The 27183-nt window shown below is 41.6% G+C and overlaps 1 protein-coding gene across 2 annotated transcripts; it reads left to right on the top strand.

Moving 5' to 3' along the window:
• The first annotated feature begins 311 nt into the window (after positions 1–311).
• TRIM37 (tripartite motif containing 37) lies at positions 312–27037 on the top strand. 2 transcript variants are annotated; one of them, XM_074160861.1, is made up of 25 exons: positions 312–468; positions 2047–2148; positions 3500–3540; positions 4650–4766; positions 6006–6093; positions 6929–7051; positions 8394–8517; positions 9550–9617; positions 10803–10927; positions 12302–12352; positions 12765–12846; positions 14373–14449; positions 14624–14803; positions 15552–15666; positions 15898–16110; positions 16502–16638; positions 17357–17454; positions 18223–18423; positions 20519–20830; positions 21349–21477; positions 22191–22377; positions 23055–23173; positions 24840–24992; positions 25807–25891; positions 26338–27037. In XM_074160861.1, the coding sequence occupies exons 1-25, from the start codon at positions 448–450 to the stop codon at positions 26339–26341; spliced, it is 2952 nt and encodes a 983-aa protein (XP_074016962.1). In that variant the 5' UTR covers positions 312–447; the 3' UTR covers positions 26342–27037. The 2 variants fall into 2 exon arrangements, with proteins under 2 accessions (XP_074016962.1, XP_074016964.1); XM_074160863.1 differs by lacking the exons at positions 24840–24992; positions 26338–27037 and having other exon boundaries at positions 448–468; positions 21349–21486; positions 22200–22377; positions 23055–23187; positions 25815–25895.
• Positions 27038–27183: the final 146 nt, after the last annotated feature.

Below are 27183 nucleotides of genomic sequence, written 5' to 3'. Positions count from 1 at the left end.
CTCTCAGGTTGTGCCGAGCGTATTTTAGCCGCAGCCCCGAGGATGTGTGCCCGGCCTGTCCCTGAAGCCCTGCCAGGTGTGGCGATCCCCCCTGCAGCCAGCTGTTGTTTAGCGCTGCCTCCATTGCTCCCGAAACCTGCTCTCAGCAACGAGCGGGAAGCTCCATCTCTCGAGGCCCCGCAGCCGCTCTTCCCTCAGGGAGCGGCCGTTCTCCTCGCCCCGCCTCGCGCCGCCATGCTGCGCCCGCCCCGCCTCGCGCCTGCGCAGCGCGGGCGGCGGTTGGGCCGCGCCTCCCCTCGGCGGGCGGGCGGGCGGAGGGCGGAGCTGCCCCGCTCCCCGCGAACATGGCGGGGGCCGGGGCACGGCCTCTCGCCGCCGGCTCCTAAACGCCCTTCACCGGGTACCGCGGTAGGGAGAGGAGCCGGGGAGAGCCTCCCCTCCGCCGCCATGGACGAGCAGAGCGTGGAGGTGAGCGGTCGGGCGGCGGTTGGGCTCCCTCAGGGGAGGCGGGAAGGGCGGTGCGGGTGAAGCGCAGCCCCCGAGGCCGCGGGGGAACTGGTGGGGCGGCAGCTCCTTCTCCTCCGTGGGGAAAGGCGAGCGGCGGGGCCGGGCCCTTCAGCGGGAGGCTGAAGCCGGCGATCCCTCCCTATTTACGGAGGGAACCGGCGGTGGCGCTGGGCTGCGGCCCCTGCCTGGTGTGAGGGGAAAAGGGCGGGCGGCAGCCGGCCACGGGCGGCCTGAGGGGAGGCGAGCCGATTGCAGGGATGCGGTGGGCAGGGAGCTGGGCTGGTGTGTGCGCCGCTGAGGCGGGCAGAAAGGGAGCAGGGTGTGAAGAGGTGGCATTTTTAGGTGACACGCAGTTATTTTGCATGGTCGGGGTTAGAAAATAAACTGGTGGAGCATCGGAGGCGCCTGCTGTGGAGGTGGATGGAGACCTGGCGCTGGAAGAACCCGCCTTGGCATGGCTGAAGGCACAGCGTGCGGTGGTGGCTGGCTGTGACAGGGACAGCTTGCGCGCACTGCTGTGGACCCTATTAATAGCGGCCACACAGGAGAAGAATTTGAAAGACCTTATGGGATAACTTCCTGTAAACGCGTGTGTTGCATTTCAATGATTTGCAGCCATTAAAGAAGATACTAATGTATGGGAGATGCTGTCATATCTGTATATTGCAGATATGCCTCACCTTTGTGCTAATTTATAATTTTAAAATTGGCCCATCTGAAGAATCTTTCACAGTTCCATAGTTAAAGCCAGCAGAAATCTAACTCCTGTACAACTCCTGTACTCCTGTACAATACAGAATGTAAAACTTCTTTATCCGTGAAAAAAATCCATCACTGCAGAAGGTAAACATCACTTGGCATTTCAGAATGCTTCTCTCATTTTGGGAATGGAGAGAGGTGAGGTGACTGTATTCTAGAACAAAATGCTTCTCTTTTCAAGTGGGTATACTAAAAAAATACACTCAATTACATTTTTATTGCCCAAGGTTGATTAAATGGGGTGTGAGAGAGTGTAGAAATTGTGGAGCTAGTGCTAACGCTAGACCTTAAAACAATGTGAATCTTATAAAAATAAAAAATAAAATACCCTGTCCAATTCAGCCCCTCTTGTTGGCATTCTATATAATACATACATACACTTCCCATGCTTTTGAATTGGTTTGTTGTCAGTACATTGAAACTCATGGGTTCAGAATCTGCAGGTGCAGCACAGTTATTTTGGGCAACTGTTCAATCCCAAGTAGGAATAATATCTTGGCTACCAGAAGGCCCTCTTGGAAAGGTAAACCAAATCAAGAAACTATTCCTTGAAGAAGAATAGAGTTATAAAACGGGTGCTGAGAGCTGGTGTAGCGTAGGAGAAAGTGGGGAGGAGAGCCATGGTGTTTGATTTTTGTATCTCTCTCTGTGATGCGCAATTCGCAGCTGTTTGGAATGGGGCTGCATTTATGAAACCTGGCACTCTGCCTGGGAAACAAATGCAACTCTGATGTGTTTGAAGTATGTGGCTTAACAATAGTGATAATCTACCCTTTGCAGAGCATTGCTGAAGTATTCCGATGTTTTATTTGTATGGAAAAATTGCGTGATGCCCGTCTGTGTCCTCATTGCTCCAAGCTGTGCTGTTTCAGTTGTATTCGGGTGAGTTTGCTCATTACAGTTTATTCTTGCAAATGTATGAACTTAAAAACTACTGATCTTACAAACACATTCTTGCTTCTTTCTTGCCCCTTTTCTTGGAGTCCCGAGGATTCCTTTCTCCTGCTCTGTGTTCTTTAGTATCCCTTTCAATTTCTATGACACTCTGAGGGGAAGACCAGGCAGGCTGTGCATTGCATTCAGTAGTGCTAATTATAGGGACTATCTGGTATAATTGCTTTTAAGAAACAGACATATAATGATCCCTTTAGCATCTTTTGAGAGTCACTGATGCCTGTATGGAAGACAAAAGTTGGAACAGGAATCAAATGCTGACTTTGCATCTGTCAGTATGGAGCGCTGGAAGGTCATAACAACACCTCTTATCATCTTGGAGATGTTTTTAAACGCTTACCAAACTAGTATGATATCATCAGATACAGGCTAAACCTTTCTCAGGGGAGTCTGGTATAGGAGGCTGAAGCAGCATCTGAAGTACCTCAATTAATTTATTAAGGTCACGGTTACCAAAGTATAACACTTCAGTTCTGAGTCCAGGCACTCTTATGGGTTAGTGTGGTGGGAGAAGGTTCAGCTGAGGCTTTCAGACCTCAAGTATTATTTCCAGAAATCGGAACAATCGTCATTCACTTTGAAAGCTGTGACAGGAACTATAGGTGAAGAATTCGTGTTACATATTAAAAATGTTAGGTGACATATTGTTGCTGGGCGGTGAGAGATTATTCATGAGAATCTTTAAATATAGTCGTGTGATGACAAATATAAGTCCTTCAGCTGCCAAGCTTTTACACTTGTAGTGGGCAGATGAAGTTCTTTCCTCAGCTACTTGTCTTTGGAGTTTTCTGGAAGAGAAACATTCAAAGGATCCTTGTGGATTTGATCATTGAACTGCAGGTATTGAACTTGTATATAAATAGCCTGAGGGGAAGAAATAAATTACCTTGAAGACTAATATTTTAGGCTCTGAAAAATATGCTTGCTGTATCTTTTGCTTTCTTTTGTTGAAACATGCTCTTCAGCCTGTGACTATGGGAGTCAGTGCCGTGTGTGTGGTTTCTATTGGGCTATTTGGTACCTCAAAATTCTCTGTATAATTTTAACTGAAGTGTCTTTGACATCTAAAGAAAAGTGGTTGCTTTGTTACTAAGATACAAATAGCAGCTGCTTCTGTGACTAAGTGGTTGAACAGTTAAATTACAAATCTGTAAAAAAAGGAAAAATATAGGAAGGCTGTAATAAAAAGAAGTAACTCCCAATTAACAATAGAATATACTTGCTTGCAGTTCTTTTCTTACAGTCTCTTTAAAAATGTTTTTCCTTTTTTCCTTCATAGCGTTGGCTGACTGAACAAAGAGCTCAGTGCCCTCATTGTAGGTAAGGTATTTTTAATATCAGAAATAAATTATCAAGAATTGGATGTACTGTCCTGTTATGAGCGGTCTTTTTTCAGTGCAGGTTGCACTAAATCTGTAAGCTTAATTTTTTGAGACCTGCCTGCTGTTACTATAAAAATTTACCCTGGAATAGTAATTATTCTAAAATATGTTCTAGTTTTGTGGCTAGCTAAGCAAGATCTTTGTTCTTCCCCTATTATACTGTTGTTTTCAGTGTCTGTAGTGGGTGTAATAAGAGTAACTAAATGATGTTCCCCTTAGAACTCCTTATGCTCTTCTTGCAAGAGTTGGAGGTCAGAAACATCAGTTTTCAGACCGAAATGTGTACTTTTATAATACCTGTGATTTGTGAGACTTACCTTATGTGTTGCTGATTTGTTTGAGGTAGCTACAATGTCCTGTTTGTTTTGTTGGGTTTTGTTTGGTTGTTTTTTTTAAATGCAATGGGCCAGCCCGTCCCCCAAAGCCCTGGCTCCCTGAGCACTTCTAGTCCTTGAGTACCTGGCAATTCTAGCTCGTGACAGACCAAAACTTGGAAAGCAGCATTATTTTCCCCCTAAGGGAAGGGAGATACTTAAAGTCAACTAACCAACCATTCCTGCACAACTTTTTTAATATTCACCTTTTAAAGTATTTGATCAGTAGCTCTAAAATGTTTGTAAGGAGGTAAATACATCTACATTTTACAAAGGGGGTAATTGAAGCACTGCAATGGGGATAGCTGAATAATGGGAGAAATTGAAAAAGCGCCGAGAAATGAAATTATTTGCCCAGTGTAATCCATAGCCTATCAAGAAATGTGGGAATAGTTCTTGGGTTCCCCATGTAGCCATCCTCTATGTCCTTGTGGGGTGGTTCATTGTGGTTCCTGCCTTCCCCTAACCCCCCAAATGAGCAAATCAACTTCAAATGTTAAATTTCTTTTTTTTTTCAATCTGAATTAACTAGTACAGCTTTAGCTTTTTGCCTTTGACTTTTCCGATAGCATAGAATAGAACATAGATAGCATAGAACTGAATTCACTTCAGTGCTTCTCATTTAGCTCCTGGAGCTGAGTTCTTACTCTAATTCTAACAATGCTTCTTGCAGAGCCCCATTGCAGCTACGAGAGCTCGTAAACTGTCGTTGGGCAGAAGAGGTCACGCAGCAGCTTGACACGCTTCAACTCTGTAATCTCACCAAGCACGAAGAAAATGAAAAAGACAAGTAAATGAAGCATTCTTCACATAAAGCATTTTGCAGGCTTTTAAAATCGGGGAACAAACTGATAACTTGCACTTACTTAAAAGCTGAAATGTGCTGTTGCTTAGCAGACAGAAGCAATGTTGTTTCTCGCTGACTAAAAGTTGGAGTTCATTTCTGTCATACTTAATGGAATGAGAGAAGCTCTTCGGTATCTTTGCCTAGAAAACTACTATTTCTAGTTCAGCTCAATCTAGTTAAAATGAGAGGTACGGGAAATATGAAGGGTAGTAATACTTCTTAAAGCTCTTAGCCCTTCTTAGTGACCACACATCTGAAATAAAATCTTCTCTCAATGGCTTGCTTATTTGCAGTGCCGTTAAGACCGTGGGTGCTGATTTGCTATCTCGGCACATTAAAGCAGAGAAGCTGTTGCGAGAAGACGTCTTCTAGTCTCTTGGGAACATGTAAATGATAATCCCAGTTTGAGGTCAAAGAAAATTATAAAAAGTCTCACAGAAAGCACTACTGGTGCGGTATCCGTCACGTTACTGCTATTCATTCTCCTTGCTTATCTTTGGAGCCTCCAGTATTTTCTGATATATTCTCTTCCTAGGAGCAACTGTCAGTACTTTCTCAGCAGGCTTTTCTTCTGGTTTTATCCCATCACTAGTATGTATTTTAAGATACATTCTGGAGATTTGGAGGGGAAAAGTGTGAGAAGCAGCACTGAAAAATGGACAGGTCTTATTATGTGTTCTATGCCTTCCTCCTCCCCCAGGTTCCTGAATGCTAATGGAGGGGGAAGGGAGAGGCGTGTATTTTAGGTCTGACCTGTGCTCAGTTTGTTGATTGATGCTGCTCCTGAAATTTTAAGAAATGACAGAGATCAGTTTGTCCAAAAAGCTTATGAGCCATTGGTCTGTAGTTACTTAGGTTATGTATGATTAGGATTTTAATAAAGTGAAGTATTAACTTTCTAGAGTTCTGAGCCAGGTTCATTGATGATATCCTTTATCTGCTGGGTAGAAATCCAGTTTTAGTAATGTACTTTCCATCTCTGTGAAGTACGTCCTGAGTACTAAGAGCAATGTTTATTTTACAAAAGGTTTTTACTGAAAATAAGTATTCTTCCAAAATTCTGCTGATGTTTTGTGCTTTACTCTCAGTATTGGATAACAAAACAAGTGAAAATGTTAAATTGCATTTGCAGAAAATTCATAGCTATTTTCTGTTGATGATATGTGTATTTTTTTGTTTAAGGTGTGAAAATCATCATGAAAAGCTTAGTGTTTTCTGCTGGACCTGTAAGAAGTGTATTTGCCACCAGTGTGCGCTTTGGGGAGGAATGGTAAGAAGAGACTTGCTCGCGTGCACGTGGTATGTTACAATAAGAGACTACAAGCGTTATGTTTGATGGCAGTTTGAAGAAATAGAAATGCGATGAAACTGTTTTTACGGCTATTGAATTGCCGTGCAAATCCTGTAGTTGTGTGGGTACGTATAATTTAATGTGAGCATTGGTTGTGAAAGGTGATACATGCTGTTCATAATTGGAGTAGTGAATTGAATTTTTGCCAGAAGGAAGTCGGAATCACTTTCCTTGTTATGTCTTGGTCAAACTTTACATGGTGGTGAGAATTTTATGGGCAAAGGAGCAAGTCTTTCTCGGAGAACATAGATAACATGTTATTTAAATGTTCTGGCCTGTAATCTTGAATATCTTCAAAGCTAGTAGCACAATTCACCATACTGCTTAATAGCCTCTCAGTTGAGTATTTCAAGGAGGGACTGCTGTTGTTGTTTGGAATATAAGTGGTTAACAGTGTGCTGCCTTTGGGAAGCGTGTTTTAATAATAATAATAAAAATGGAATAACCCTCCTCATTAAAGAATTGCACAGTGAATGAAGCAGTTTATTTTTGGAGGACTGTTGAGACTCCAGATAACTCTTGACAGGAAGCTTTGATGGTATGAAAGCTGAATTCATGACTTATGAAGGGAAGTGAAAGACGGACTTCCTACATACAATCTGCTTTGGAACTTTTCCAAAATGAGAGATACACTAGGAGGCTTTCTTCCCCTCTCTTTCAGTAATTTAATAGGAGCAGAATAAGGTTAAAATGAGACGCTCTATTATTCCCCACCTCCTCTTCCTCTGCTTTTTTTTTTTTTTTTTTCCCCAAGCATGGAGGACATACTTTTAAGCCACTGGCAGAAATCTATGAGCAACATGTCACAAAAGTGAATGAAGAAGTGGCAAAGCTTAGGAGAAGACTCATGGAATTGATCAGTTTGGTGCAAGAAGTGGTAAGAAATCAATCCAAGATAACATTAAGTTTTCCTGTAGTGTACCATTGTCAAAGGATAACTGTAAAGTGGGAAATGGAAATAATACATCATTTCATATGCTCACAGTGTTTCCAGTGCCTGTTCAGAAGCTGTTGCTTCTGTGAAGGTAATCAGATTACCCCATAGAGAGACGTTTTTACTTTTTAGTTATACTCTTTTTATACAGTATGGAAAGATAACATATTATCAGTACTGTTTTTGTAGTTGCCAGACAAAAAAGATGTGAGTTAGCTCACAAGGAATTTTTCTTTTGGTGTATGCCCTTTAGAAACTAGAGTTGTGCAGTTCTTTGAAAGATGTATTTTTGTAAACAGTGCAGTCTGCCATGCTAAACAAGTATAAAAGTGCTTTATTCTTATTTTCCTCTCTTTAGGAGAATAAACTAAAAGTATATTTGAGCCTATGGGATGGGCTGTAAAGCAGCTCACCAGTTAAGAGATTTGAAGTTCGTGTACCTCCTTTTTCTTCCCTAGAGGGGTAAATGTTAGACATCCAAATATCAACGTGTTCAGCTCTGGCAGTTTCAGTGGGAGTTCCAACAGTTCAATATAGTTTTTCATACTCTAGGAAGGGTTATTTTGTGTTCTGCTGAATGCCATTATGTTTATTGTGTAGTCTTTGTGCAAATAAAAAAAGGTCTTTTTTTTAAACAAGTTTCCATATGGTTTTTGTCTGTGCTGTTATTCAGGTAGTTGTTTGTCACAGACAGCAGTAGGTTAACTCTGCTTCAGCTTAAATCTTACATCACTGAGTGGGCTACTTGTAAGTATTTGTAAAATGTTGAGGGGGTTGCTGCCTTCACCTTCCAGGGTGAAGGGCACAATTTTTATCAAATTATTTTTGTTACCAAGAAGGTAACTTTTTTGTGCTGCTCAAGTTACAGAAGAGCAACTGGCAGTTGTATTTACAGATTTTGATATTGAAGAATCCCCATATGACAAATCTCTACATAATGAGAAAATGTTGCTCATCTTGACTGTTAACCTTTGGTCACCCACCAGAGGGCACACTTATGTATTCAGTAAAAGTCAAAGGATATTTACAACTGGCAAGAGGAATAGCTTGTAATATAGCTCCTCTAAAAACACATTCCTATTTTTTTTATTCTAAACATGTAAGCTTCAGTAAGACCAGGATTTTTTTGTTTTTTCATCATAGAAAAATGGGGCTGGAAGGGACTCGAGGGATGTCTAGACATTGCTGGGATCTGAGAGACTGGAGTCAACATGTACAGGAGTGAAATGTGCAGAAGTGTGAAAGCTTTCTTGTTGTGCATGTTTTTTCCTGAACCCTGTTTTAGGAGAGGAACGTGGAGGCAGTGCGTAGTGCGAAGGATGAACGTGTTCGGGAAATCAGGAATGCAGTGGAGATGATGATTGCCCGGTTAGACACTCAGCTGAAGAATAAGCTTATAACATTAATGGGTAGGTATTTGTCTGATCTATTATGAGTAGGAACAATATATTAATAATGTGCAAAACTTTCTTGCCCTTGGGAGTATGACTTCCTACACACTTTAGGGTGTTAAGCAAGTTAACTGCTGACAGAAAACTTCTACCTACAGCAGAAATTTTAGTTAATTGTGTAGGTACTGTGATACAGTTCTTGAGTTGTTAGATGTAACCTGGTTCTGTTCTATTAGAAACTCCTGTATAATAACCTGGAGAACATTTCCATCTAACTGGAAGATGTTTAGTACCTTTCCCTAAAGTGTTTTTACACCCTCATTTGTACTAGCCAGAAAGCCCATCTTGCGTAATTGGACATCTTTGTAATATATACTCCTTTAAATGTAATTTTAAAACATTAGAAGTCTATATGAGATGTCTATATAAAGATCAATCTTAAAGCTGTGGTAGAATGTCTGCAGGTTAACATTTTGGCTGTGTAACACCGTTTTTCTAAGGATTGCCAAACACTCTTCAGGTCTGTAATGTGTGATGGAGACAAAGTAAATCCCCATGATAGAAAACAGACAAATGTGACTTAGTTTTTTTATTCTTTCTCTGCCAGTTGAAATGTACAAACACATTTAAACGTCGTTTGTTCTTTTTTATTAAGAAAACACTTAAACATCAAAGCAAGAGAAATGGTGGCTTTTAGGAGAAAAGTGTCAGCTAATACATGAGAGAGACTTGTGTGCATGACAGCAAATTTGGTGAAGTCAAACTTGCTTTTTTGTCAAAAAAAAACCACCCCAAAACAACAAAACTGTCATTTCTGGGACACAAAGAATGTTTCATTACTGTCTTAACCTCAAGTGAGTTCTTCACTACAGCTCTAATTAAAAACGTAGGCTTGCTTTTAAAGTGTTTTCTCAATCAACCTTGGTATATTTAGAAATCCTTTACCTTAATAGGTTTTGGGACAGCTTCCAGGTAAAAAAAAAAAAAAAAGCTTATTTTCTTAAGATCCATTGAGTATGTCTTTAAACACGTCTTCCTTTCTTTAAACAGGTCAAAAGACATCGCTTACTCAAGAAACTGAACTTCTGGAATCCCTGCTTCAGGAAGTGGAACATCAGGTGATTATGAGAAGAGCTGAAATGTTATGTTACATAGATTCCCCTCCTCAGTCAGCTTTTTACTATTTAATTAATTTATTTTTAAACTATTAATTGATGGATAGAGCTATTTCTTGAGGGTATCTTTTCATTAAGTGGCCTTAGGTTGCACAATTTCTTCTTAAAAACAAGCATGTCTTCTAGAAATAATGGAAGGTGTTCTGTTGCTTGGAAAACTCATACTGGGATTAATAGCAGTATCATATAAAACTGCACAGTTATGCGTTTGTTTAAGGTTACTCAGCATTTATATTTTGTGGGTAGATTCTGTTCGTTCTGCTGCTGCCAACTGCATATGAATAGCAGAGGTTATAAATGGAGAATAAACAAAAATGTTCTGTATCTCTGTGCTCTTGAGGAATATTTTTCAGATTTTGAAAAGACCTTTGTTAGTACACCGGTTTTGTAAAATATCTCAAATGAAGTGGATTGAAGTGTTTTTTTTGGTCTGCTATTTAAGATTATATAGACTTTGTATTATTCAGATTTGGATGACAAAAAAACCCCAAAATGTATGGTGCTTGGCAATACAGCAGTAAAGGAATAATTAAAATGTGAAAGAACTATCTAATGTCACAGGAGCTTGTATTGCTGTGTTGTGATGTATTTGAGCAAATTACCCCAATGTCTAATTAAGCTTCCTTTCTAGATTGATTTGGTTTGTTCTTGTTGCCTGAACACAGTAATAGATGTGACTTAGTGTTAATCAGACATCTTATATATAAACTAGTTTAACCTGAGTGAAGTACATAATAGTTGCTGTAACTTTCACTGTAGGATTTCATAGTCTTAAATATTCAGGACTTCCCAAACGGGCTGCACAGGCTTTGGAGTGAGACAGAATTGAATACTACTTTAATTTCCTAACAGAAATTTTAGAACACATGACTATGGGCTATCATTGGCAAATTGTTAGTCTTAAGGGTTGAGAGTTTCAAGGGAAATAAAACCCACACAAATGGAAAGAAAAAGAAGCACAACCAAAACCTGCAGGCTTCATTTTGCATTGCATTGTGGGTAGTCTTTCTGAAGCTGTGACAGACATGCAATTTATTTGTTCAAAACCAAAAGTGGTCAAAACCTATAGTTTCTACTAATGACATAAGGATTTATTTTCTTTCTTGGTTGTTTTTTTTCCCCATACAGTTACGATCCTGCAGTAAGAGCGAGTTGATATCCAAAAGTTCAGAGATCCTGATGATGTTCCAGCAGGTTCATCGGAAACCTATGGCTTCGTTTGTCACTACTCCTGTCCCCCCAGACTTCACAAGGTAAGCATTCGATTTCTTTTCTCTCGCAGTTCAAAACTCAAAGCCGTCTTATAAAGGTTTGTTTTGCCTGTTAAAAAAATGTTTAAAGTAACTTAGAGGAGATTTATCTCTTCCTCGTTTTACTCTACCGCTGTATGGAAGAGGCTGTTCCAGTGAGTCTGGGAGGTAGATGGTTTTTTTTTTTGTGTGTGCGTCAGCCTCTTATGAAACTGGGACAGGAGAGTGACGCTGTATTTTAACTTCTGGGTTTGAAAGAGTGGATGAGAGGTGGCTGATGGAGAGGCTGATACCTGCCTCTAGCGAAGGGCAGTGATGCTTCTCAGCTGTATGAGCTATGGCAACAGTAATCTGGGGGATAACGTGATTCTGTCCGTTTCTGTGTTAAACTTCAGATCTGTGACTAAAGTTGGGTCTACACTGAAAATGATAAACTGCTTAACATACTCCTCTTAGTAACCTGTGCTGCAAGTAGGCCCTTCTGTTCCAGCAGGGCTTATTTTGTCTGTAGTCCCTGCTGGGGAGTCAGGACAGCGGGTTCCAGCTGACAATTTTTTTTATCTTTTACACTTAGTTTACGGATTTGTCCTTTTTCTCTTATTATTGGGTCATTCAGTATATAATTGCAAGGCTCTCATGAGATGCCTCTGCAGGTCACCTTAATTCTGAATATATAGCCAAAATCACTTCATAACACATTTCTTCATAAAGAGAGTGCTGCCAGTGCTGGGTTCCGAGGAAGTCTGTTCAGAGTTTAAGCCAGCTGGCTGAAAACCATTTCCAAAAAATTGAAAGTAGGAGAAGTCTTAGAAGAATTCCTCAAATAATTTTGTGTTTTCTAGAAAAAAAATAGTTTGGCTTGCCTTTCAATGCAATCTTAAAACTATTGACCTGATGTTTTCTGAAAAGAATAATTAAATGCCTCTCTGAGGAGATTTTAAATCTGAATATTCATTTTCCGACGGCAGTAAGGTATCTCCTGCTCTGAAACACCAACCATTTAAGCTTTGTATTTTCAGCCATGCAATAGTTTCATCCTTTCTAGAACTACCAAGGAGTCTTATCTTAAAAATTCACCGTATTAAGAGATTATTAGCCATCACAAGTAAAAAATCCTCTACAATACTTTTGGTTGCTTTTTTCCTTTGTTACATAAAATATTTGTTTTACTGTGTGATATCACACAGAGAGGTATCGGGGAGAAGGCTTATAAATGGAATTTTCAGAAGTGCTGAAGTAACCCAGTGTAGTCCTGGTGAATTTCAGTGGCTCTCGTGATCTGAATCATTTCTAATGCTTCTGAAGACTCCAGAAGTTGGGATTTTTAATGTCATGTTATTCAACTCTAATATATTTAATTTTTCTGCCATTCTTCAGTGAATTGGTTCCAGCCTATGACTCAACTACGTTTGTCTTGGAAAACTTCAGGTAAGAATGTATCTTAAATTACTGTGAATATCGTGAGGCTTTTTCTGTTTCTTCTGTAAACACAGAATACTCTCCACAGAAAACTGTTAGGTATGAACTAAGCTATAGGGATTCAATCAAATATCTTGCTTACCAGGTGACCAACAATTAATCCCAGCCAAACTGTCAGCTAAAGAGAATTTTCCATGAAAATGGCAAACTATTGATTTTTCCTTTTAAAAAAAGATTGAATAATTTTGCAAGGAATGCATGTATTTGTATGGACACTTAATACATGGGCCTCGTGCTGCTGCGTGTTGTGCGCAGCAAGAAGGATGCTTCTAGAGTGCAAGTGTATATACAGCTTATCGTTTCATGGAGGGGTTTGCTTTGTGCCAACAGCAAATATTTTTTTTTCTCTTTTTCTCGATAGTACGTTGCGTCAGCGAGCAGATCCTGTTTACAGCCCACCTCTTCAAGTGTCAGGACTTTGCTGGAGGTTAAAAGTTTATCCAGTGAGTTCTATTTTCAACTAGAGTTATTATTGCATCCAAAACACTTAACCAGCATTCGTGTGCTTCTCTTGTAAGGATACATCAGGTTGTCCCTTCTCATGCTGTAAGAGCTGTATGAAAAGAATGTATTAAGGTTGCAGAGTTGATCATCGACAATTCAAGTATTCTCTCTCTGCCTCCAGATAACCACCATGAACGTTCTCAGTATAGTTAATCTGGTTAATTTAAAAGCAATTAAAATGGGTCTTACAACTTGAATAGCACTTCAGTAGATATTTTTATCCTTTTTGTCTGTCTGAGAGGTTTTTGCAGATGTTTCTTGCAGAACTGACGTGTAGAATAACTTCCCATTTTTATGTTTATGAATAATACTTACTTGGGAGGACCAGGTATTAATTGCAGGAGAATCTGTTTTACTCTGCATCCAGTTCTCAAACGCTGACATCGAAATGGGTGTATTGTGCTAATGCCCTGTCAGTGGGCTGAATACTTGGATTTCAGAAACAAAGTCTTTGTCAGTGTTGGAATGTTAACCCAGGAGGTGTGATCTTTTATGGTCCACTAGTTCTGGTCAGTGCTTCCGGGAAGCGCTGGCTGCTGCTACAGCTGTGTTTGGAGAAATAGGTGTTTAGTGGTGGAGTACAAGTGTTATTTGTTAGTGCTGTACGTGGCATCTTCAGAGAACTGGATTGGTCTGATAAGCCCATATATGCACAGAATTGATTCTTGCAATGCAGAAGTGGACTTCTATGTAAGTTTTCAGTGTATTGTAAATTCAGGATTGACTATGTAAAGTGTGCTGACGCAAGACATTAAAATTTATTTTTTAAATGGTAAGTTGAAATGTTTCTTCAACCTAGAGGATTCAAGTTGAGCCATTCTTCCTCCTTGATTAAGGTGAGTGTGATGAAGGTTTTGCCATATTTTTTTCTTGATTTCTGGTGGTTCTAATATTGTTTCTCAGTTAACTGACCTAACTTTTACATGTTGCATGTTTTTCTAAAGAAATTGCTGCTCTTTCAAAAATTAAGTGGCTTTGAAATGCAGCTGTATGGAAAATATTTCAGAACTAATGTTTAACCTGAGTTGTTTTCATATTGAGAATTTGAGAATAATTGGACTGTAATAAACGGCTAAGTTGATTTTTGTGAGCTTTTTTTACTGCTTTTTCTATATGTTTTTCCAATACATTGACGAGTGTTTGTCTATTCAGTCTTCCACTTAGTTAAACCCCTAAAATGTTAACGGAGCAATTAAAGCTGTGTTTTGAGATTTATAAGTGAGATGGCAGTACTAGAGTGCATATGTGCTTCCAGATGCAAGCTCCATGTTAGTTCAAGCTACAGTAAGAGTTCTGGGTCACAGAAGACTAAAAAAATCAAACCAGTATCGTACCAATAGACCACTGCTGCAAGTTCTGTATTGATTGAAGCTGTTTTCTAAACTTCAAGGATATATCAGGGTGTTTTGTTTTTCTGGTTTTTGCTTTCTTTTTTTAATCAATTTCTCTCTTGATTTATTTGAAGGACGGCAATGGAGTAGTACGGGGCTACTACCTGTCGGTGTTCTTGGAGCTGTCGGCGGGATTGCCAGAGACATCCAAGTAAGCAAACCTGTAGTAAGAGTAGCTGGGTTTCAGTAAAATTCTAAGACTGAATCACGTCTTCAGTTGGGCACACAAGTCTCCCAGGAAATGCAGTTCTGTTAAACTTGACGCATTCAGCAATTCTGACATCTTTTATTTTGTTACTAATACCTGTGATCTTCCCCTGTGTAGGTACGAGTACCGTGTAGAAATGGTTCACCAGTCCACCAACGATCCCACCAAAAACATAATTCGAGAGTTTGCCTCTGATTTTGAAGTTGGAGAATGCTGGGGTTACAACAGATTCTTTCGTTTGGACTTGCTAGCCAACGAAGGGTACTTAAACAGGCAAAATGACACTGTGATCCTAAGGTAAGGAAGACAACTTAGTGGGGCTCCTTGCTGCTATCATTTCACAAAGTATCACACCTACTAGTGAAATAGGAAATAATTAAGTAGTTGAATTTAAAATAATTGTGACATGTTTTGGCATAAATGGATTTCACTGTCATAAGCTTTAAAGAAGAAAATGTGCCGAAGGGAGTTGTAACTTTAAATATATCTCTTTCTTTGAGAAGTAACTACGCTTGACTCATTAATAAGCCTGAGTTGGAGATCTGTAGCTAATTGAGTTAAAGGAGAAGGGTGTTTTCTCTCCCTCTTTAGAAACAGTTGCACTGAGCATAGGAGAACTTTGGGAATGAAGGAAGTCTATAATGTAAGAGAGCTAATGCTGGCAATGGGAGCTGCAGTGTTATAACAAAATATAGAAGCTTTACCCATCTACTTCAAATACTTTTGGTATAATCCTACTCTTGCTCCTGTTAAATGCTTTGTAGGGTGTTAACTTTTTTTAGTGTTGGTTTGTGAAGATAAACCACCTCTTGTATAACTGCCTCTCCTACAAAAACCTTACTGTTGCCATTCAGTGCATTCAGGATACTGACTATAGAAGTGCATGTTGTCTGTTAAGTTTATTTCATCACTAGATTTCAGATTGTCTGATGTTCTATGCAGGGCTTTTTGAATTTGGGGGAGCAGGAACGACGATGACAAAAAAAAAAAACCAAGAAAAAACCCCAACAAAAAATAACCCCTCTTTTGAAATGTTCCTTTGAAGGTTCCAAGTGCGCTCACCAACCTTCTTCCAAAAGTGCCGAGATCAACACTGGTACATTGCTCAATTGGAAGCGGCTCAGACAAGTTATATCCAACAAATAAATAACCTTAAAGAAGTAAGTGGGATGTATATTAATGTAAAATTGCCTTTCACTGACCAGTAATTACCTGTGTTAGGTTACAGTGTTGATGTTTTGACAGTTGTGTGTGTCTGGGTTGCTATTGGTAGTTTGACATTGGTGTTACTAAAACAGTATACGTGCAAGTCAACCAGCTTCCTTGATTTGGTGATGATGCTCCATTGTTGTCTTCTATGTATACTTTTGTGTATCCTTCTGATATTTAAGAGGCTTGCGATTGAACTTTCCCGGACTCAGAAATCACGAGGCATTTCACCTCCAGACACTCATCTTAGTCCCCAGAATGATGATGGTGCAGAAACAAGATCGAAGAAATCTGGACAAAGCACTGACGTACTACTCGAGAATGTTGCTGCTCCAGGATTAGTGCGAGACAGCAAGGAAGAGGAGGAAGAGAAGATCCAGCACGAAGACTTCAATGTAGGAATTATCTTTTTCCTGCCTCTTTCTTTTTTATGACAGGGTAGCAGTAGAAACATACATCTAATTTACAATTCAGAAGTTCACTTATTATTGTCTGTGTGGAAATAGGAGATGACACACTGGAGAGCTAGCAGTGAGGGATGAGACTAGAGAGATGTTCCAGAACAGAGCTAATAGATCCCACCACAAAAAAGTTTCCAAGCTGCAGCTGAAAAAATCCAACTTCTCTGTTTGTTACCAGCTTTTATTGTGCTTGGAGACCCTCCTAACTCCTGTGTGATAGTGTGACACAGGAGAGAGAGAGTTTCTATTCCTAGCTTTTGGTGAATCCATCAAAGTGTAACTGAAATGTTTCTTTTTATAAAGACTTGTTCTGTTTTTCCTGTAGCACGAGCTCTCTGATGGTGACCTGGATATAGATCTTGCTGGAGAAGATGAGGTGAACCACCTTGATGGCAGCAGCTCTTCAGCTAGTTCCACAGCAACTAGTAACACTGAAGAAAATGATATTGATGAAGAAACTATGTAAGTAACTTAAAATACCTTTCAGGTCATCGCTTTGTCTCCCAGGGTAATCATCCTAATTCCAATGGAAAGAGATTCATTTATTGTACCACAATTATGGTTAGGGGCGGGGGGGGATTCCAATGCAATGTGAGGGGTGTTTCCCGTACTGGGAACAACATGAACTGATATAGTTAATGCTAAACATTGAGTTTTCAGTCAGCTAGTTCTTATCTTTCTGATCTCTTCATTTACTTTAGTGCTGTGTTCTGTCTTTGACAGGTGATAGTCTGTGAAGGTTCTTTCCCAAAACACTATTAAGAAATCCAGTTTCTGCTCTGTTATGAAGGAGAGGTTTGGTATTAGGAAGTGGTGTAGTAGGAGAGTGATAATAAGGACAATTACTTAAACTAGAGAATTTAAGGTTCTTAATTGAGACGATGTCAAATCCTGGAATCCTCATTAAAACATGAGAATGTGTTGTAACACGTACAAATATAGAAGTTTGCAGGATGAGATTTTACAGTCGAGATACGTATGACACTTTTGGACTCTTGGTTAGTGAGTCAGTCGTTTAAGTAACACACTCTGATTTGTTCAATTTTTGTAGTTTGGAATGCAGAAAATGCTATTTACAGTGCTTCAGGTTGTTTTCAAGGCATGTGCCATAATGTTTAAGAAGAGCTGACAGAAGCTAATAATTGTGGTTTTTCTTTTCCCACCCCAATCATTTCCTAAGGTCTGGAGAAAATGATGTTGAATACAGCAGTAATATGGAGTTGGAAGAGGGAGATCTCATGGAGGATGCAGCCGCCGCTGCTACTCCTGGGGCATCAGGTATGAAAAGCAGCTTTCAGAATTCCCATATATGCGAAACGCTGCTGGATTCCTTCCCGTTCTTCTTGGAAGCAACACCAGGCTGCATGTTCTGCAGGCGTTTCTATTTCTGGAAATGCTGCATCATGTGGTTTGTACTGATTGTTGCAGTGTAGCAGAAACATTTCATTGGTTCGATTAAAAAAAAGGAGGGGAGGAATCTTCTGAATATGCTTGTTTAAAAGTGATAGATAAGTTTGGAGAGAGGCTTTTCTGCCTCTTTGAAACCCCTTCCATTCCCGTGGAAAATAGACTGCCAAGAAATTTTCACTAAGGTCTGTGTGGCCTCTGAATGCGTGACACGTTCACTTTGGGTTTAGAGCACTGTAAAACCTGAAGTACATGGAGAGAATGAAGTACAGAATCTTTACAAGTCAAGCAGAAATATATTTTAATAATCATGACTAATATAATATGATAATGAAAAGTTGTTCTGAGATCTCTTACTGCCTAGAGATGATTATAGCCCAAATTAGCTATTTAATGAGTTTCCGAAATAAATAGACTTATATTGAATATACATGTATTTATTTATGGCAAAGATATCAGAAGTGGCATATCTGATTGCTTTCAGAATCCATAAATCTATGAAATAATTCAGATGTCTTGTTAACTTTTTTGCAGTGTTTTCATTCCTAACCTTCTTGTAGAACTCTGTCTTTGTTTTCACAGGGAATAAAGCATCCCCTGTGTCATGTATATGCCCACTCTCCTGTAACTCTTCCCTAGGTACTAGCCATGGCTACACCAGTGCAAGTGGAAGACCTTCAAGGCGGGGAGGAAGTGCCCTGGGCTCAACAGCCAGTAGCAGTTTACTTGATATAGATCCTTTAATTTTAATCCACTTGTTGGATCTAAAAGACAGAAATGGTATGGAAAACCTTTGGGGCCTTCAGCCACGTCCACCTGCCTCTCTTCTGCAGAACAGAGGTAATTGTACATCCCGTGTATGTGATTTAATTCCAACCTGGAAACGTCTCTGGGAGTGGAGTCCCAGAGTTAGAAGCAGGTTTGAGGAGGGGAAGGGAAGGTGACAGGCAGTCCTCTTCATTAACAGCTAAATTCCCACATCCTCAGCGCCGCTCATCAGTGTGCTGCGTCTTACCACCTGCTCTAACGTGTTCTTTGTCTTAATGGTTGACCTCAGTGCCCAGTGACTCATCTGAAACCAGAAGTGTGTATCAAGGAGGGTCTCTCATCTTTTCTTGGGGGATGTGACAGCACCAGCTGCCTGGTTTGCGTAGCAGCATCGTAGAGATACAGTCAGTTCATGCAGTTTCTTTGACTGCAACTGTGGGAGGTGAATGAAAGGCCCTTTTCTGGAGGGGGTTAGCACTGAAAGACAAAACAACACAAAGCAGCTCTCTGCTGAGGAAGCAGTTACACCTCTCACTTCACACAGTTTGTACACTTAGTGGCTGAGAGTACTAGGAGCACAGCGTATACTAACAAGAAAATAAACCCTGGAATGAAAAAGGCATTTAAAACAGAACTAGAGAAATGTGTGTGGTAGTAAGGCTGGAAAAGAGCGTGTAAGCACTTGTGGAAGAAAAATGGATCAAAATGTCAGGAGGAAAAAATAGGGATGGTATTTAAATAATACTCTTCCAAGAGTATTTGTGGCTCAGTTAGGACCCTTCGACTGAAAACTGCAATTAACTTCACGCGCAGCAAAAGCAGGGTAGCTGGTACTGCTGGCACCCGTCGCTGTTGCTGAAGGTTGCTCATTTCTCTTGTTTTGTAAGTGAAGAATTGAAATTTAAATCAGACCTCAATAATAAACTTACCATGATTAACACTCATTCGGAGCTTAGCTGGCCCACTACCACAACGTCTTATTTGTCAGGGCATTCTGAAGCAACCATTTGGTGACTTAATAGAACAGAAGAGAAATAATGGCTGATTTGCTATAGATGAATGCTTGCTTTTGCTGCAACAGTGACTTTGGTGTTACTGAATCTAAAAGCGAACCCAAACTGTTTGTTCCCTCGTGATTAGCTTTTTAAATGTAGTCACGTAAACAGTCAGATGAATGTAATCCATAGTTCCAAAAATGGAAGTCGCTTCCGTAAGCCCGAAGAGGGGAGGCAGCACACAAACTGTAAGCTCCATTTTGCCTGAAAAAAGGCCTAGACAGAAGGACATTAAGAGAGGGCATTGCACCGTGCGCTGTGCTGCTCGAGCGAGATTAAGCTCCCCTCTTGTGTTGAATGGCTTCCAGGGCATCTTTAGCCACTGGCTACACAGCTGAAATTACCTCTTTTGCTGGAGTTCCCTTAAGGTTTCACTGTTCCCAGAGCTTATTCAAGTCATTCAACTAAGAGAAAGTCGCTGTTACATTTAGAGTTTGCCAGACTTGCTCTCCTAAGGTGGAGGTTTCTAAGAGGCACTTGGCTTCCTGGTTTTCAACAGCTGAATTTGCAGTGAAATGCTTAGAGAAATTATAACGTTTCAAAAAGACGTCAAAGTTCATCTAATTCTGGCTGAGCAGCACGTAGGCTTGCTCAGGTATTAGCTCCTCAACCTGATCTTCTGGTGTTAGGGACTTAAGGGAATTCCTTCCCTAGTTTCAAATTTCTTTGAGTTCTGTATGTTAACGTGATGTGTTGGTGGTATGAGAATCTTGTACACACACGCCACAAATTCTATAAAAACATGTAGCAAATTTGACATAAGCTGACAACCGGGCTTGTGAACTCAGGCTTGTCCGGCAATGTAGAGGAGTAGCTCCATTGTCATCAGAATTCATGTGGCAGTACTGGGAGCCTTGCTTCTTCCAGTGAAGGGTTCTTCAGGGGCTTCTTCTGTGAGAGGCAGAGAATGACAATCTGCTGTCCCCAGTGGCTGTGCAGTGCTTGCAACCTAAATATTCCGCACCAGTACAGAAGAATATCTCTCTGTCCCTCATTTTTATAACGAGGCAAAAGCTAGAATTTTTCCAGCTGTTAAAAAATAGATGTCTGGTTTTATTTGAGAAGAGTTTTACTTACCTGTTTGTGTTCTTTAACTTTTCCTTTGGCAAAAGCATCATCCTATTCTCTAAAAGATCGAGATCAGCGGAGACACCAGGCGATGTGGCGCGTGCCGCCGGACTTGAAGATGCTGAAAAGACTTAAAACTCAGATGGCTGAAGTTCGAAGTAAAATGTCTGATGTAAAAAACCAACTCTCAGAAGTGAGAAGCAGCAATGCCGGCTCGTGTGATGGACAGCCCAGCTTCTTCTCCATTGAGCAAGGTGCTTTAGCCGCCTGTGGCACGGAAAGCTGCAGCAAGCTGCAAGAAATAGGAATGGAACTACTGACAAAGTCTTCAGTTACCAGTTGCTACATAAGGAATTGTAAGTGCCTTGAAGCCTGGATCCCCTGCCTTTATGGGGTGTGGTGACAGCAGAACGTGGCGTTTCGCTGTTCCAGTTACCACCGCTGTTCCTCCTCCCAGAGGAGTTTCTGTGGCGGGGTCCACACTGACACGTGCTCAGGGAATGGTTAGTTTGGGGAGTGGTGAACAGCGCAAGTCCCGTAACCTGCCTTTCTCTTGCTTTTGAGGTTCTTTGTTACGTTGGGCTTTGAATTTAAGAGCTGAAGGGGTGGTTTTGGCTGTCCTTATCCTACATACATGGCTTTCTGAAGGGTGTCTTTGTGTAAGGCAAGGAAACATTACTTGCGTAATCTTGGCCACATTCATAGATAGCTGAGCTTTCCTCCAGCCCACATCTTTGAGAAGGAAGGGTGTGGAAGGAGTTTTGAGCAGGATTGGGAGAGAGAGAGAGTAATATTGGAGCTTAAAACAAGCATAAAGACAGAATTCTGCAGCAGTTTGACTGAACGCTTGTCACATCTTAAAATATTTTTGCAGCTGCAAGTAAGAAAAGTAATTCACCTAAACCCATTCGCACTGGAGCAGCGGGAAGCCTGTCCTTACGAAGAGCTATGGACTGTGGGGAGAGTAACCTTCGCTTAAAGGGAGATGGTCAAACTTCTGAAGGTAAACAAGGTCATCTTTAGTTGTGTGATGTAATGTAGCTTAGCGTCTGTTGTATAAAAGCTTTTCAAGAAGCCTTTTACTTGGCAACTGAAGTTTTAGGGAAACTTGACTGGATCCTTTCTCAAATCTAATTAATGTTATTATACCTTTGACAGCTGATCTGCTGTAAAACAGTGCCACTCCCTTGATTTAATGGAACATAAATGCATGTTACATGTCACTTCTAGTGACTCTGAAGATGTCTCCGGAGCTAACTTTATACTGAAGATCATAGATCAAAATGTACTGACCCCGGCTTAAATTGTGATTTGACTTAAAGGGAGTTGAAGAAAACTCTGGAGACACGTGATGAAAGAATTGTGTGACATTGCTGCTCCTGAGTTTTACGTTGCCCTTCCTTAAGGGTAATGAAATAAAATGGCTAACACAGGGATTGGTATTTTGCCCCTCTTGAGTGTTCAGAGAAGGAATGGGATATGATGATTGTTTTCTTATAATGCTAAATAGGTAGAGAAGGTTTGGGTGAGAAACTGGAATATTGGTGTAACTGTAACCTTCGTGCCCAGTTTCACCCTTGTCCAAGACTAGAAGGGCTGCCCTGCAGCAGCCAAGTGCCTTTGCAGCTATAGCTGGGGAAAATGGCAGTGAAGAGGGTGTCCGTGTTACTATAAGATAAGTAAAAGGTAAGTTTTAACTACACATTCTTTTCTCAGGTGGTGTAGGGAGTTCAAAGCTGAGCAGTCGGCATCACTCTGCCAGGCCCCTGCCCAACAGCAACACTTCCGAGGCACTGCCAAAGCCAGAGGAAAGACCCTGTGAAGGTTCAGATTCCGATGTGGGAGTTTCAGGCTTGAACGGCTTAACTGCTATAGAGAAGACCAGAAAAGTTGGTGCTCTAGGGTAAGGGTTTTATTCTTTTTTTCCTCTTGTTATCTCCTCCCCCGCCTTCCCTTGATCTAGAAGGAGAAAATACCAATCTACTAAAATCAGGTGCTTGTAGCATGGAAGAGAAATTACTTTGAAGTTTACTTGGTTGCTGCTGTTCCCTCTGGATATCAATTTTTGGTTTTATAACTAGGTTACGAGTCATCTTTTCTTCTTTTTTTGTTTTTTTCTTTTGTTTTGATCAGCTGTGGGTATAGTCTGAAACTTCAAACTGAAAGGCAGGCCCAGCCTGTTTTCCCACTGTTCTTTGCAAAATATCCTCTAACTGAAAGTTGTCACTTTTGATTTTCTCATTTAAGACAATATTTTTTCACTGTGACTCTACTTCTTGGCAATTTTGTAACAACTCCCCGTTGGCTACATAAGCTGAGTGCAAGGGAGTACTCAGTTGTTGGTTTTTTTCTAAACAGCAAGAATCACCATTTTTGGAAAATACTTATCGTAAACCTTTCCAGGTTTATGTTTTTAAGATTTTAAATATTTCTAAATCAAAGCTGGAAGTTTAAGTTGATACACAAGACTTAAACAATGAGTAAAACTAGATGTGGCACTGAAAGGACTTGTTTCCGTAGCTGGATTAGAGCTGAATTTCTAATGTGGGTTTTTGTATTTGTCCTAAATTCTTTCTTAAGGTCAAATTCTAAAGGATGTCGTACAGAAGGAGCACAGACAGGTGGTCCGGAAAACAGCTCTGAAACTGGAGAACTGCAGGGCATGCTTTCTGAAGGCGCTTCTGCGGGGCCAGAAGAAGGTAAATCAGATGATGTGTAGAGGGCAAATGCAGTGTGACCACACTCCAGTCTCTGATGATCCATTTCTGTAATGGAAATAGCTTGGAAGGGAAACAAAAAGCGTAAAGAGAAAGCAAACCAAAACAAACCCAAACTGTTTTCATGGCTGTTGAACTTTGCTGTAACATTTGGCATCTGTGGTATAACTGAATGAGGAGAGAACGTCTCTGTCGCTGCTGTTCTCTGTGGCTTCTCTTCTCATGACGTTACGGTGCAGCCCGAATGTGAGGACCCAGCAGATAACGTTAGATGGTGCCCTCTGTTTCTCTGGACGGGCGACTGGTTGCTTTTTGTACTTCTTGATATGTCTCCAGGTCTCCGCTTCGGTGTTCTGTTGCATGGCCTTGAAAAGAATTTCTTATCTAATTAGGATATTAGCCAGTGACCTTGGCTTTTAAGTTTTCTGCCTTCAGGGACAAATGGCATTGGTAACCACCTCCACGTCCGCACCAGAATCTCTCCAACCTTTCATTGGTGTCGGGTGTTGTGGTACGTAAGCCAGTTTCCTTAGAGACTTGGAGGAAACTTTTCCCCCTCCCTTCCTGCATCCTTTCCATGCTGGAAAAAAAAAATAAAACTATTGCCTCCCTTTTTTTTTTTTTTGAAAGTCCACGTAGAAGAGTTTTTCTTATCTTGCTAAAACTCTCCTGCCTTCCACCCCTGCACTAATTTGAATTTCAATGATTGAATTGTAGCGCAAAGCCTATATTAAGGTGCCAGCATCCATCTCTATCTGCAGTGTGCAATATTGTGTAGGAGTTGGCATTTACAGAAGGTCTCTCAGTGACAAAACTGAATTTCTGCTCTTAGTCACTGCAGCGTGATCATGATGCGCTCCCGCAGTTCTCCTATTATAGCAGAGAGCCTAATAGGAAAATGTTTTAAAAACTGAAATACTTCATTGTTAAAAACCCCAGGAAGCAAATATTACAATTTTTTTCCTTTCAGAGGAAAAACTACAGCAGAGTTGGCACTTCACTTGACTGCTTGCTTTTTCTTAGCAATGAGTATCAGCTCTTAAGGAGCAAAAGATCAGAGCAAACCCCTTTTGTCACCTGCAAAACTGTACAACAGGGAGTGTTTTGACCGCTGTCAGTGCACACTCAAGGTCTGGCAAAACAAAAGCAGCCACTTTGGTTATCAACAGCTAAACCAGCGTGTTTTGTGTGTGTGAGACTTGGATAGAATATTGCTGCTCGAAGGGTCTGGTAGGTACATCTGACTCCTGGGTCATGCTACCTTTTAACTCTTAAAAAAGCAATCTTTATTTTCTGTCCTGAGCGTGGAGGTGGCCTGAGCTGGCAGGGGAGAGCAGCTCAGCCAGGCAGGAGGTGGGGACACCTGAGCTCAGCCAGTGACGTGTTGGAACTGCTCCTCTGGAGCTGAGCTGCACAGTGAAATGAGGCTGTTCTCAAAGCCGGAACCCACTGTTCCGTCAGATTCCGTAGTGCTTTGGTAAATGCATCTACCTCTGAACATGCTCCTTCCCTCTAGTTCTCCTGCCAGCTCTTGGTATTAGAGATTGGTAACTCTTACATGTGAAAACATTGAGTGCTCCACCTAGATAGATCTCACTGCCATCACTTTTGCCTTGTGGTTTTTGGTTTTTTTGGGTTTTTTTTGCAGCTGGGGTATGTCAGAAGCATGTCCTTCATCTCCTACCAGGAATGAGCAGTGACAGTGACATTGAATGTGACACAGAAAACGAAGAGCAGGAGGATGCTGCCTCTACCTCGGAGGGGTTTAACCACACCTTCTCGGGCCAGTCGTCGGGTGAAGGTAGAGCTGAGTGTGAGCCCACCCTCCCAAACCCTCCCGCGCCCATCGGCTCCTGCGACCCAGGGCCCTGCGGAAGCAGAGGTGACTGATGGTGCTGCAGAGTCATTAACACTCAAGCAAGCACCAACAAGATTTGGAACTCCTCTCTTGGGATCCTAATTAAAACCAGTTCAAAACAGGAGAGGGGAACTCTTTCTAGCCTTGAGAAGTCAGTTTAGGTGAGTCCCCCGGGGAAGTGTTGGAAAACCCATAGCTCTAGTTCTGAATTGGAACTCCCTGTGTTCCGGGCTGGGTGCTGTAAGTAGGCTAATTTCGGGGAGGTAACCACCGCCTTCGACAGGGATTTGCATCTTAATTGGCAGGAAGGTGCTTTGAGCACTTCAGTGAAGTTTCAAGACCTCATCTCATATTTCTTTGAAAAGCTTTAACTTTCTGATCAAATGAAAAGCTGTGAGGTGACAGCTGACGCGCGGTGAAGTTGACTTTTGGCCTGAATAAGCATCCGACACGGCATTAGCAGCACGGCCTGACAACTCGGCTCAGGAACTGGAGTTTGCTGCTTTGCTGGGTGTCTGCAGCGGGCACTGACACCTCACAGCTCATCAGAAGAATCAAAACATTGTTCGTATCTGTGCTTGACTTAAAGGTAGCTTAAATTTAAAACCGTGTGGCAGTTTTAATAGCTGAGCACATTGTGTACCGGTCTATTAGGGATGAAATGCAACACAGCGGGCCTTGCAGGTGATGGAATGTTAACTTGCTGCGTTCCCATTGCTCATCTGGGAAAGGTTACTGGGTTTTTGTTTGTTTTCAGCCTCGGAGCGGTGCTCGATGTTCCCGGAGGGTGATCAAGTTGGTTCTGATGATCTCAGCTTTGTTACTGGAGAAGACAGCACCAGGTAAGTGTAAGGGCCTGCCTTGGCTGGCTGCGAGGTGACTGTAGCCCTGGGGACGTGCCTTTCCCGTCCCGCTCCTTGGGCTGCAGAGATGAGAGACAGCATTCATCCTGCTGTGAGCAGATGGCGGGTGTCATACGGTCCAAGGGGCTGCGTTTTGCCACCAGGCGACCAACAGCAGCCGGGTGAGCCCCTGGTCACCTTCTGGGTGGTGCCCAGCCTCTCCAGGGCCATGTGGCTGCCCGCGTTTTTAAGGCAGTCTTTAGAAATTACCCCGTGCTGGGGGGGCTGGCTGAGTTCTGCACACTCGTCTAATTGGCAATAGAAAACTCTGCTTGGATTTAAGTACCTGACATAAAAATTTTGACTCTTAAGGCTGTGATTGCTTGAAGCCTTAAACCTGCCCCAGAGCGAGGGTTTTCAATGAAACCTGACTTTCTTTGGAGCAGGTAGAGAATGGGCCTGGGGCCTGAAGACCTGCCGGCTCGTGTCCCTGGGAAGAGGCGCGTTTATTCACTGGAGCTTAGTCAAAGGCTGCTGTTTCTGGCTGTGTGCACACTCCATTCTGTCAGTACCCTCGTGTGGTTCTTCTACAGTCGTCTGAAACCTGTTACTGGGGTAAAATGACCTTTTGAAGGCCTTACACTAAAGGTTGCATTCCTGCTGGCTCTGCCAGCTTCAGATGCTCGGAAAAACTGTCCAAAAGGTGCTGGAGCCCTGTTGGAGGCTGTGTCCTATCGTGTTGTTCGAATAACAGCTACTGGGTGAATGTCCTCATCTTAAACGGTGTGAACTGATTGTCTTGAGGCTGCTGAATCCTACAGCCGCGATGGAGCGAGAGTTGGGGTGAAGGAGCCGGCGCAGAAGTTGTTTTCCTCAGTCTGTGGTGTGGACCAACCGAACACATTGCCAAACTTTGCCACCGTGCGTTGCATTTTGAGCTGCTAAACTACTCGTGAAGCTACGACGAGAGCTGAATACCTGGTTAGTGACAAAGCATGAATAGCTGTACCCGATAGTTGTCCTTGTCTCGGCTGGCTGTACTGACGTTCGTTTCTGTTTGAATGTTCCACAGTGTAAGTGCTGTACAACTCATAGTTTAAAACTGTTTGCACTTTGTTAATAAAATGAATGTTGAACTCTGCTGTGAAGTTGTAGGTGTTTGTGTGTAAATAAGGGTAAGTAGTACACGGCTCACGCTGCGCTTGCTCTTCAGCACCGAGTTGCTGTAATGCCCCGCTGCTCATAGAGGAACTTTTTCCTGCCCTACACCTCTCGCTCTCTTCCTGAATTAT

This window comes from Numenius arquata, chromosome 18, assembly GCF_964106895.1.
Source record: "Numenius arquata chromosome 18, bNumArq3.hap1.1, whole genome shotgun sequence".
Taxonomy (NCBI): Eukaryota; Metazoa; Chordata; class Aves; order Charadriiformes; family Scolopacidae; genus Numenius; species Numenius arquata.
The sequence above is the reverse complement of the archived record's forward strand: the minus strand, read 5'-3'. Positions and strand labels throughout refer to the sequence as shown.

Excerpts from the sequence above, each read along its gene's own strand:
- TRIM37 (XM_074160861.1), top strand. The coding sequence starts at position 448 with ATGGACGAGCAGAGCGTGGAG. Across the intron at positions 3,541-4,649 it reads GCTCAGTGCCCTCATTGTAG|AGCCCCATTGCAGCTACGAG; the intron begins GTAAGGTATTTT and ends TGCTTCTTGCAG. Across the intron at positions 9,618-10,802 it reads TTCAGGAAGTGGAACATCAG|TTACGATCCTGCAGTAAGAG; the intron begins GTGATTATGAGA and ends TTCCCCATACAG.